The sequence below is a fragment of the Sorex fumeus genome, unplaced genomic scaffold (assembly GCF_029834395.1).
Source record: "Sorex fumeus unplaced genomic scaffold, SorFum_2.1 ptg000033l, whole genome shotgun sequence".
Taxonomy (NCBI): domain Eukaryota; kingdom Metazoa; phylum Chordata; class Mammalia; order Eulipotyphla; family Soricidae; genus Sorex; species Sorex fumeus.
In genome coordinates, this window is record NW_026606090.1 from 27,880,764 (window position 1) to 27,894,402 (window position 13,639).

General features: G+C 37.9%; 1 protein-coding gene across 3 annotated transcripts in view; it reads right to left on the bottom strand.

Moving 5' to 3' along the window:
- The window catches only part of NRG1 (neuregulin 1), a 123,018-nt gene that overhangs the window by 27,406 nt on the left and 81,973 nt on the right, over positions 1-13,639 (bottom strand). For all 3 annotated transcript variants that reach the window (XM_056116634.1, XM_056116633.1, XM_056116635.1), the window contains exon 2: positions 7,703-7,832. In XM_056116634.1, the coding sequence (XP_055972609.1) occupies positions 7,703-7,832 (130 nt within the window). The remainder of the gene's footprint in view (positions 1-7,702; positions 7,833-13,639) is intronic.

The window sequence follows — 13,639 nt, forward strand, 5'->3', positions numbered from 1 at the left end:
CACACGCTGAGTATTTTTGTTGTACATTATTCTCTCCCAAATGTATTGTAACCATTAGTAATGCATTTTTACAAAATGAATCTCATTCTGTTATCTATCTTTAGATAACATTTTTAAAGGTACATGCTTTTCTAATTTGTGTGTTAGTGTTCTTTACGGCATCATCTGCGAAATACATTTACTTCCTAAAAGGCATGCCTTCTTCATTAAATAACATTAAATTAAAAATGTTCCAGTAACATTATTTTATGAAAACCCAACTCTGTACATTCCTATCACTGTTTAGTTAGTACCACCCCTTTTCTTTTTTATGATACCCGGGGACTAGTTCTCAATCCATGTGATACACAGAGTGGCCCACACAGGACTCATAGGTGAATAGAAATGGGAAAAGCCCAAATTGACCCAGCTTTAAAATGTTGCTTTCAATGTCTGAGACATACAATCCCCTTACCGGGAGTGGCAATGTTTATGAATTAACCCATCCATGCTTGAACCTTGGTGCCCTTCCCTAAGCTCTGTTTGTACAGCTTGTTCTGAAATGCTCATCTGCAGACCCAAACCATGACCAATGTTTACCCTACATGATGTATGCCCAAGATTAGGGTCAAGCAATTTGATTGGATATGGGATCAATCTACATCCCCTACATCTCCATGTCACTGTGACACAATGACATATTGACTGCTAATTTGTGGCTTGGTTTTCTTCTCTTGGGAATACCCTTCCCTGTCTCACCAACTAACTTGTTAGAGACTCAGAACAGAACTTTATAGTTCTATTTATTTCACAAGTCTTGTTTTATAATGAAACATCCAAATTATTCACACTAGACTTCAATTATACTTTGGGATGGAGCGATAGCACAGCGGGTAGGGCACTTGCCTTGCACGCAGACAGCCTGGCCAAGCCAGATTCGATTCCTCCGCCCCCCTCGGAGAGCCCGGCAAGCTACCAAGAATATTTTGCCCGCACAGCAAAGCCTGGCAAGCTTCCCCGTGACGTATTCAATATGCCAAACACAGTAACAACAAGTCTCATGATGGAGACATTACTGGGCCCACTTGAGAAAATCGATGAACAACGGGAGGACTGTGACCGTGATCATGTTTTTTGAGATAAGACTATAGAACTCAGTCTTAATTTAGTCTCACTCTCTGTCTAGTTGAGACTCCTCCATTATTTTGTCTCAGCTTTCTACATATCTTTCATAGTGCTCGTTATACCTAGTTTATCATTAAAATGTTTCCTGTTCTCACTAGTGTACACAACTCTAAGTGGACATGGACAGGCATGGTTTCACTCACCACTACACACAAGTACAATCACGACTCCGGAGCTCAGAGAAATATGTGGCTTTTTAGATAATTTTGGAAGGAACATAGACACAAACTATTATAAATAGTCAATGCTCCTGGACTAGCTGCAGGCTTGCAGAGACAGTACAGCATGCAGGGCACTTGCCTCACACTGGCGGACCCAGGTTGGAGCTTCTGCACCTCACATTGCCTCACCAAAGCCCACTAGGAGTAAGCCCTGAGTACGGCTGGTGTGGTTCTCCAAAGAAAGAGAACATGTGCTGTCTGAAGAGGCTGTCATCTAGATTAGTTTTTAAGTGGGTCATAGACTCCTCTCCAGACAGTTCTGGACCCACTCAGGGAGGACCAGAGAATCTTTATGTGCAATGGTGGGACAGTGGGTATGGGGCTCTTATTTCTATACAAAAGGCAGATTTCCAGAGGGCTTCTGAGAGATTGTTTTTCCTTAAAAGGGGACAACAGGCCAAGTGAATTTGGGGATCATTTTTCAATTCGAGGTCCAGATCCTATGAGTCTAATTCACTAACTCTTTGGTACCTACTAAATGTTACAGTTTTTAAGAACACTTATGGGCAAGTTACACACTCATTCTGAAAGAGGAATACTTCCAAGGTTGGAACTGGAGTTGGCAGGATCTCCTCTTCACTTCCTCACTCCCCTCCCCTCTCCTCACCCCCCCTTCACTTCCTCCTTCCTTCTATTCTCTTCCCTTTTCTTCTCCTCTCCCCTTGTTTCTTTTTCTCTTTTCTTCTTTCCTTTCCAGACTGAGTTTGCATACAGACAGACCTGCTTAGGGACTACTCCAGACCAGGGACTGGAGGGGCCACGCAATGCCGAGGATTGAACAAAGGCCTTCAGCTCACTGAGCTATCTCTCTGCCTCAAGCAGTCTGTTTTAGTGGCATGAAAGCTCTGACCCAACATCTGTTATCTATTCTAAATATGATGAGTCAATAGGACACAACTATGACTCTGTACTCTCATCCTAGTGTTTAATAATGTTAATCTAATATTAGTAGAAATGACACTTCTCCTAATTATTATATATCTTATCATAGTCATGAGGAGTACGCAGAAATTTTATAAGATGAATTTCATCAAATGTTCTTCACTCTCTCTCTCTCCAACTTAACCTGTCCTCCAGAGTTTTCAAGACTGAATGAACCTGTCTTCTCTAAATATTTGGTGTATTTGTAGTGTCACTCTTCTGTTCCACCAGTTAATCTGACTCCCTACTAGTTTTCACAATGTCCATATTCCCTAACTGACCTTCATAAACTCACTCTAATGCTGTGTTCCTTCCCAGAAAGGACCTGCTGGTATACATGTTACTATTAAAGAAATGATTACAGCAATACCAATGCCTACTGGAAAGAAGAGATTCCATAAAAGCTGACTGCTCCTATAAAGTCTTCTCCAAATACTGCAGAATTTTATTTTGTTTTTGGGCTATACTCTGTGGGAGTCGGGGATTACTCATGGTTCTGTACTTAGGGATCACTCCTGGCAGGGCTCACAGAGTGCTGGGGGTTGAACCCAAGTCGAACCCAAGGCAAAGCACGTACCCTATCCACTGGGCCATTTCTTTGGCCCATATTGTAGAATTTAAAAATCTTAAATACCCATTACCATAATAGCCATCATTTTATCACTTTGGATATATTCATTCTAATAATATATTATTGTAGCTCCTTCAACTTTTCAACAAAGTAAAACAAATAAAAACACCACTAAAACAAATAAAAACTTCTGATTTCTTTAAAAGAATAACTGGGAATTAAGCATGATAGCAATGTCTGTTAAGATAAGTATATGTATTTCCTAAGTGCCTATAGAAAGATATGCGCCATTTGCTTTTTAGAGTAAGGGGGAAAACACTTGCCCACCCCTAGAGTTAAAAGTACTTTAGTAGAAATGAATTTATTTTACTTCACTGACTTTCTGGGGAAAAAATTGCAGAACTTGCTTGCTATGTTTTGTATAAAGATATTGTATAGGTAGTCAATATGGAGGGAATACAAAATTTTCATCCAAATTAGCTGTAAGAATCTAATTCTACTGTGAGGAGGTCACACCTATCCACATAATCAGTTTAAAACACAGCCTGATATAACAGAATTTTCAGACAAAAAATGACATCAGCAGTCTCCAACAAGAATTCTCATCTAAAACTGTTGGGAAGAACAGATATGCAAAAACTAAGATATGCAAAAGCAAATTAAAAAATATGTACAATTTTGTGTTCAACTCATCTCTTCCTGTGAGCCAGTTATTTTTCTCATCTTCATGTAATCTGCAATAGTAACTATTTTTCCCCAGTACAAATTTAAATTACTACAGAAGAAAGAGCAATATGAAAGATGAGAAGCAGTACTGAAAATCCCAGAGTGTCCCAGGGGTCAGGGAAACGGGACAGCCAACCTCTCCTCAGAGAAGTGGTTAACTGTAGTATGGCAATCCAATTGGAACACCTCGTTCTAAATGGAGACCAAAGAAATTTGCTGTAAAGTCCTCTTTCTCAATTCCCAAGAAGACAACACTGTATTAGATGATCAGAGAGACTACTTGGAAACTTTCATACCTGTGGTGGTCCTGAGTCATGTCTTTAGACAAGAATCGAGCCAGTTTTGAATGATATGTCTCATGCTTCAGCAATGTTTTGCTCTAGACAGAAGCACCATATGGAAACTATGAAACTGGTTTCATAAAAAAGACAATGATGAGTCAATGTAATGTTTTATGTTTCTGTTTCTATTCAACTGGTCTGGTGAACAATCTATCATCTTAAGACGAAGTATATTATGTCTTCGTTTCAATTCTGAGTCCTGGTTATTAATGCTAAACTTTTTATCACAGGGATTTTGAAAAAACACACTCTCCTTGAACAAAAAAAAGGCCTTTTTTTTTTTTTTTCAGACAGCAAGCGGATAACCAGTTCTCTCAAAGAGAGAATTAGTATATCCAGTCTTGCTGAATATACTAATGAAAAAGAATTCTAAAGAGGGGAAAATGGTCAGGATCATGATGTCAACGTTTTTCTTTTCTTTAAAAAAAATAAAAGGGGCCACACTGGCAGTGCTCAAGGGTCACTTCTGGCTTCTGTACTTAGGGATCAATCCTGGAGGTGCCCAGGGGAGGGTGCGTAGTGCCAAATGTCTAACCTGTGTTTGCTGTATAGAAGGTTAAGTGCCTCACCAGCTGTAATATTTCTCTATCCCAAAACAGCCAAGATTTTCTCTCCAATAAGAGACAGTACTAAATTTCAGCACTCTCCTGAAAAATTTCAATTGCCAATAATAAACATTAAAAAATGAAACTATGATGTCAATTTGTTGAGACTAGAAGAGTAACCCACTGGATAATTAGCTTGAGAATACAGGCACTTGGGCTCAGGCAGCACGTACGAATGCTTCCTTTGCTCAGGTGCACTTTTATAATATTTTCCCAAGCTGCCTCACTAGGCAAGAGTCCGTTGCTAGGGTGGTTGCCAAGGGGGGTAGAGTTTGTAGGGGTTGATGGTCCTCTTTGAAATTCCTTTTCTTGGCCTTTGTTCCTGCTGGAGGTTCTCTCCAAGGGGTCCAGCCTCCTCTGGGTCTCTAAGGTGCCAGCTGAAGTCTTACTAGGCCTTAGGGCCTGCTTCTGCTTTTGGTAGCCTGGTTGGGGGTGGGGGTGGGGGGGCTTTCCTATCTACCTGCCTACATCAATAGGTTTGCTAGTTTAATATATTAAAACAGTAACAAGTATTTTCCTTTAAGATTGAAATAACATATAAAGAAGTTTGCTTTTCCTGGATTGCTTTAAAACACAAAGAGAAATTGCATGGATAAAAACAATTACAGTTGTTGGCACGATGCCAAAATGGAAGAACCAGCACTTATGCAATTACTTGTTTTGTATAGGATGTGGGAGGGCTACAGACTAGCTGAAATTAATATGTAGAAAATAGCAGCACTGGTTCCTTAGAGGTACTCAGAAACTATCATATGTACTCACTCAGCTTATAAATCTCTGCAATGACTATGATGAAAGATAATCATGTTTCACTATTATAATTAAAACATAGTGCTCCATGCTTCACTAAAGAAGTAAACCTATGAGATATAGATAATAATAGGTACAAGGAGAGGAATTTAAGGGACTATAATTTGTCATTTTTCAAGGAGATTCATTAAAATAAAATACTTGTATGATAAAGATTAGAACAGCAAAAGATGATTCTCCCAAATAAAAGTTTTAGGAGATTTATTCTTTACAAAGTGTAATTCTCAGTTTCTGATATTTCCTATGTATTTTTTTAAATCAGAGAAAACCTTATAAGAAACTATGACAAACATGAGGTTACCTTGTTTATGCTATATTCACATCAAGTAGGCAAATTTTATTGCTATGATCTAGGCAGAGGAATCTGGACATACTTATAAACCAAAAAAAGAAAAAAAGATCTATGAAGACTGTTAAGACTGTAAGTGGTGATCATATAAAAGAATTCAAACCTAGAAAAAATAAATTTTTTCTAACATATTCTTATTACACCCATTTTATCTTGGCTAAAACAATTATCTTTATCAATGGTACAGTTATCTATTCATTTGATTTTTATGTTTGGAGCCATATATGGCAGGGCTCAGGGGTCACTCTTAATCATGTTCAGGGGAACAGTCTTGGGTGCCAGGGATCAACCCTAGTCTGCCATGTGTCAGGCATCCGCCTTGCCAGTTGTACTCTCACTGGCCCTGGTAATGTTCTGTAAAAGAGAATAAAAATCTATCTGCTGATTCCTAGTTTTTCATTCACTCAAACAGGTCATATCTACTTTTGTAGATTGTGTTCAATAAAAAGCTAAATAACCATTGTTGTCTTGGGGCTACTTCTACACTTGAAAGAAAATAGGGGGCACTGTGGAAGAGGACCCAGAAACCACTTCCAGTGTTTCGGGGAGTCACCAGATTCACAGACAGTGTTGCTATGGGGCCATCGCAGCCATATTTGCAATGCTAGTGGGGGATTGCAGTACATTGGATTAATCTCAGGGTCCTACATGCTAGACCTGTGCTTTACAACAGCCTCTCTCTGTCTACTTGTACACTATTAAGAGAAACCCTTAGAGGACTGAAAGTCCCTGTTCAAGGTCCCAAAGTCCCATGAGACTCTATAGAGAGTCCATCTGTAAGAGCAAAGGAGAAAACCAAATAGCTTCTACAAAATGGCTTTTCAATCTGGTATTAGGATTTTAAAATAAATGTGTTTCTTAAGATGCACTTTATTACAAACAAATACATAAACATGTTTATGCTGTTTACATGATGTTTAAAAAGGATAACCTTGGTAATTATTATTTCTTTGTTTTTATTTTTCTATGTGCTCTATTAGCTCAACTGGCTGAAAAACTTGCACTTCTTTGTCTACATCAGATAATTTTTTTAAATGCCTTTTTTTCCCCTTATCTAAGATGAAGATGAGAACAATGAGACACAATTATCGGTCAACTGCAAAATAAATTTGTTTTGCATCATTTCAATGAGACATTATACATATTTCATCACATCCACTTATATAAATACACATACTACACAGGCTAAGTATCAAGAATAAACTTAACATGCAGGGTACAATAAATATGTGTTTTTAAATTAAACCTATTAATTTTAACTACAGGATTTAAATATTTAATGCACTGATAACATCACTATTTTATTCTGCCTGTTGAGAGAGAATAAACATATTACATCCTAATGGTGCTTAAATTTCTTTGGGTCACTGGCACTAGTGATTGCCATGCTGCATACAACTACAAGTAACTGCAGTAGATAAAGGAAGACTATCTTCTAAAGAATATTACACACACTTAAAGCATCTCCAAACAGGGGCTTCACTTTTTTTTCAATTAGCAATATCAACATAAATTCCATGTTTGAAAAATGGTTAAAAACACTCCATTAATGCCAAGTGTAACAGATGTGCCATAAAGAGTCTTCTGCCCTGCAGGTGCATTAATTTGTCTTACTCTTTTGCCAGGTAATCTCTGGAGTAAAAAGGAATATTACCTTACAACTTAATTCATACACTGGATGGAGAAGTAGATTTCAATAATGTTTTATGCCTCTTTAATATTTGTACATCTCTTCCACGTGACAATGGGGAAAAATCATAAGGAATGTAACTATAAATTTGAAGAAAAATAAATACCACCAAAGAAAAGCAAAAAACAATTCTAGATGCAGCAGAGGAAATGACAAATCACTTGAACTTTTCAAAACAATGTACAAATAAAAAATCATTCAACAGCATGCAACAAAACTGTCAAAGAAGCAATGGAACAGTATGAGGTGTGCAATCATCTGAATGAGGCAGCCCTACACATAAGCCACACAGAGAATTTCTTACTTGCACATGTATCTTGAGGGGTTTGAAAGGTCCTTCACCATGAAGCACTCGCCTCCATTCACACAGAAAGTCTTCTCTTTTTCTGCACACTTCACAAGATGGCTTGTCCCAGTTGTAGATGTAGATGTAGCTGGATAAAAAATAAAGAAAGGATAAGGATTATCTCTTGTCCTTCTAAGAAAACCACTAGTCTTAAATTATTTTAAGTAAGAGTAGATATAGAGGACTTCATAAGCATGCAAGCTTAAAAAATGATTGTAAGTAAGTCTATTCCCTGAATATAACTGAATATAATTGATTAAAATAATATGATGGGACAAGAGGGCGGAACAGTTAAGGCAATAGGCTGCTAAATGGAATAAGGTTATACAAAGGTAAGTGATATTAAATTACCTTGTAATTAAAGAGGAAAAGGACTAAATGTTTTTCATAACCAATTATTTTGGAAGTTGATTAAGAGATAATAAAATGAAGTAAATCATGAAGTAAATACATTTTCCAGGAAGACTCAGAGTGATAAAAAGAAAGGTAAATTTCAATTTAGATATTAATATTTAATTATAACAATTTTTTTATTTTGGGAATTACTTTAAATATACGCTAACTTTATACATCTTATCCATAACATGTAACAAAAAAATACAAGGGAGATATTTTGGTCTTAGTGGAAATATGTTATATTAAGAGTTAAATATATATATATGTGAATTCATATTAACATACAACATCCAGGTTCATATTATTTAAAACTTATACTCTAATTTCCACCCAGAAGGACATTGCTGAATGTCTGATTTTTCTCATATTTTTGAAGAAATGGAAACACTAATGTTGCTTCAAATGTAGAATAAAGTGCTAAAAAGTTTCCCAATTTGCATGAAGGGTAGGAACAAGTCTTAATTTGGATTTGCCATATCTTCATGTGTTGAAATTAATAATCACTGCCTAAACTTCATAGTTAAGTGAAAGTAAAGCCGAAAACTATGCCTCCACTCTTGGATCCATGGATTAAGCCAAGCCAAAGCTGTCTGTCCTGAGACCACCATGGCAAAACGTATCAGAGCTTCTCCCTACTTGCATCGCCGAGAACACTACACGCAATGTTCAGTCTCAACAAAAGCCAGTTTTATTTACATTACTGATATTACTAGGATGAAAAGCAAAGCAATGTCAAGATAGCATAGATTCTATGTACTATATCGGAAAATAAATAAATCTCTACACAATTTTTTTCTTCTTTAGTGACTCATTCTTAGTGATCTTTAATAACTGGTTTCTTTATCAGTTTTTTTATTGCTTACACGCACAATTCAGATGTTTTGACCCATTATGTGTAAATTTTTTTTCTGCCTTTATTTTTCATTTTCTTCACAACTACAGCTTGGGCTTTGATCTTAGTCCAAATTTCTCCTCAGACTATGCATGAGTTTTACTGGTTAGAATGTTCAGCCTCTGATTATTTAGTTTCTGAGTCTTTTTTGCCTCTCATTCTCCTGTCTAAGGCTTGTCTTTGGACCATTTCACCACTAGATTTTAGTCATTAAACAAGTCATTTAACCACCCAGATGCTCAATTTTCTATTTACAAAGTAAGGGGTAACAGTACTATTATAAGATTTTTATTATGATTATAAATAACCTAGGTACAATAATTGGCACAAAACTGGCACTGAAAAAATGATAGTTATTATTGAGAAAACAAGGAACATATTTATCAGACAAAAAAAATTGACAATGGAATGGAAATACAATGATTTCAAATAAATATGCTATTTTTACTCATTACTGTGTATAATTAACAACTGTTTTTTTAATACCCAATCAAGAGATGCTTTTCAAAATGGATTTCAAGATATTCTTTGAAGATTTACCCACATATAAAAGGAAATAAGAAGAGTGAAGAGATGATTTAATCCTCTATTATCAGCTGTACTTTAACACTTTCACAGAAAGAAGTAAATGTAATTTGGGCAATGTGGCTTGTCAAACACAGGGTAGCAACAGTCCCATGGCACTGAATCTGAACATAAAATTTTTATGTAAAAAAACTGTTTAAGTTGGTGGTATGTATTAATGTGCTCATATGTGGAAACTTTTTAAAAAATATATCAGAAGGAAAATTGCATTAAAGGTTGGAGAGTTTGTGTTTAAGACTGTTATGTGCTGACAGGATTTGGTGCGATGATGTATTGGGCAGGGCCACTTGGATCTCAGGTGATGGGCTGAGTGGAACACCTGCAGTGTGCTGTCACCAGCCCTTCCAGCAGGGGACCTCTGATCCTAAAGCAGACTCCAGTGGTCTCTGAATCCCTGACAAATTGTTAATAATTTCCCAAGCTGAGGGGTAAACGGTGCACCAGGTCCTTCAGAACTAACTCTGAGCTTTATCTAGAGCAAGAAAACAACAACCCCTCCCACCCTGCACTCCCAACTCTATATAATTTGCAAAATACCAGTAAATATCGGGCTGGAGCGATAGCACAGCGGTAGGGCGTTTGCCTTGCACACAGCCAACATGGCCGTCCCGAGTTCGATTCCTCCGCCCCTCTCGGAGAGCCCGGCAAGCTACCGAGAGGATCTCGCCCACACGGCAAAGCCTGGCAAGCTCCCCGTGACGTATTGATATGCCAGACACAGTAACAACAAAGTCTCCAATGGAGACGTTACTGGGCCCGCTCGAGCAAATCGACGAACAACGGGAGGGCCTTTACCTTTACCTTATCAGTAGGGATAAAAGCAAAAGGCATACATATCACACCTCTTCCTTTGTATGATCGTTTTCTGATCTTGTCAGAAATCATTATGATTTTATTTTTTCAAAACTTTTTTAGGTTGTCAACAATTATTTTAATTAAAATAAACTAAACTATATTATAATATTCTATTCCGCACATTTTGAAAACATCCATAATGTACTTGAATAACAAATATTCGGAACAAAACGCCTGCCTTGTTTTACACTTCATAGCATATATTGATTTTTGGTAAATTTAGCTGAAGTTTTCTTTTATTAATGTGCTCATATGTGGAAACTTTTTAAAAAATATATCAGAAGGAAAATTGCATTAAAGGTTGGAGAGTTTGTGTTTAAGACTGTTATGTGCTGACAGGATTTGGTGCGATGATGTATTGGGCAGGGCCACTTGGATCTCAGGTGATGGGCTGAGTGGAACACCTGCAGTGTGTTTTTTTTTTTTTCTTTTTTCTTACAGGGCTGGAGCGATAGCACAGCGGTAGGGCGTTCGCCTTACACACGGCCAACATGGCCAACCCGAGTTCGATTCCTCCGCCCCTCTCGGAGAGCCCGGCAAGCTACCGAGAGTATTCGATATGCCAGACACAGTAACAACAAAGTCTCCAATGGAGACGTTACTGGACCCGTTCGAGTATTACCAAATATAAAGTTTTAATGTAATTGTAATTTGCATTACAATTACATTACAATTTGTAACAAATACCAAGTTCTGCAACTATTTTTAAGAAGAGAAAAGCATGTTCTCATTTTTTGTAGATGAAAAATAATTGCATTAGAAATCATTATGATTTTAAATCGCACATTTAAAATGGAAGAAATCTTTTGTCAAATGTCCTTTAAATATAGCACCACTGTGATTAATTGGCATTTGGGGCCACACGACATCTTATTATCTCATTCTTACTTTGGACAAACTGCAGGCTACCGAATGTAACCTGCCCACACGGCAGTCTGGCAAACTCCCCGTGGCGTACCCAATATGCCAAATACCAGTAACAATGATGGATCTCATTCTCCTAACTCTGAAAGAGCCTTGAATATGGCACTTAAAAAAAAAAATCTTAGGGCTAGGACGAAGGAGACGTTACTGGGGCCTGCTCAAGGCAACTGACGAACAACAGGATGGTCGTGATCATCGTGATTAATTCATTAAAAAAACGCAGATAATTAGCTGAAAATAGGGTTAGGGTAGCTGAGAGTAGAATAAGTCTTGAGCAAAAGCAGCAGCAGTTCATTCACATAACCATCAACTATCCTGCTTCCTAACTTTACCCTTTAAACAGCAGCAAGAACCAAAAATGACCATAGGGTTTTAAAGCAGCAATTAATGCCTGGCGATATAAGGCTCTGACATGGGCTGGACACAGCTGTTCTAAAGCAACAGCCAAACACAGGCATGAACTGGACCTAGGAAGGAGATGGTGACAGATGCACCCTTCAGATTTTTCCAGGTTTCCTTTTATTCTAAGCTGAATGCAGTACACTGTTGTCCTAAACAGTGATGGATTTTGCAGTGACAGCCTTTCTCTTTGGCATAAAATAAGCTGCACTCTAAGTCAGTTTCCATTGGGCAATTCTGCCAGAAAATTTAAAAGAAAGACAAAACAATTACTTCAACTAAACTAGGAAAACCTTCTTTCTGGGGGAGTGGAGAGGCGATTATTTGAGGGAAAGCTGGAGGGTTTGTAGAATGCCTTTCAATGTATAAAAGATGACCCTCAGAGTTGTTCTGGATGTAAGGGAAATAGATCTCATCCATTCAGTACTTAATAAAACCCGACATCCTTGTACTTGTTTTGGGCTACTCTGTCCTAATTTGGAATTTTGTCATCTGGTGGTGACATACTGAAGAGCAATTAGGAATACTGCTAAATATGATTTCACTATTTTTTTTATTTCAAACATACTTTTCTTTTATCCCAAAAAGCATTTCTTCAGTGTGTTAACAGCTATACGACCATTAAGAAAAAGATACAAAGCAGCATCTTGTTATCAGAAAGTGCACTTTAGTGCATCGCTTTTGAATTTTTTTTTTTTTTTGCAATAGCAATTTGACCTGATTATCACTGAGAGATTCAAGAATTCTCTGACGTAAGCCAAGTCTCTGGAGGCTAAGACCACTCTTTGTGGCCTCTCCATATTCTGCACCCACAACACAGCATGAAAGGTTAGTGTGTATTTAATAAGAGAGTGTGTTCTCTCGTCATGTGCGTTTGGTGGCCACTAGCTGCTTCCCTCCCCCCGCCTGCAGTCTCTGCCAAGGACTCATGAACGACGAAACAGGATAGCCAAGCTGGTTGATGATCAGTTGCTATTTATCCCAGTCTCCGTCCCACTGTTTATTCGATTCTCCCCTTGTGCCAATTCCAATCTCACTGAGCGCCCGATTCCAGTCTCACACTGCCCCTCATTCCTGTCTCCTACTTTCCCCATGCTAGTCTCCCTGCATGAAGTCTAGCTGCCTTTGTCAAGAGTCCAATTACCAGACTGGGGGTAGCAATTAACACAGGTGAGGTAGAATAATCAACATATGATAGCCCTTGGAGGGGGGGAGTTTGAAAGGAGCTTCTTCTAGGACAAATTCTCCTTCAGCAAGGTGATCTGCGTAAGGGCAAAATACCATTGAGGGTTGTGTTTCTCCTCTTCTTAGTCCAATAAGTATTTAAATATTCATCTTAGTTCTACTTCTTAATAATATTAGTCATTCTGTATAGAAACAGTAAGAGATAGATTAAGTTTATAGAGTAGCACCCCTGGGGACATCAGTCCTCAGGACAGATTAGTCCTTCATAATCCCTTGCAGGATCCTTGTTCAGTCACTTCTTTTTGGGTGATGACAGAATTTGTCCATGACCGGGCTCTTATCTCATTATTAAGCTTTATGGCACTTGGCCTGTCCCATTTCGATGTCAGGGTACCTTATAGCTTGTCATGGGTCCATCCAGTCCCTTCGTCAAGACCCTGCTTTTGGGGTGATAGGAACGAAGGACAACCGAGGCTTAAGTCGAGTAAAGTTGACAAATGCCCAGGAGTAAATATTACTTGGAGTCAATTAACTCCGAAATTACAGAAGCACAACATTCACTGTCTTCCTGTGTTTTTACAAAAAGGACATTGCTCTAAAATAAACTACACAAAGCACATAAGGGAAAGAGAAAAGCAATATTTCACTTACAAATACAA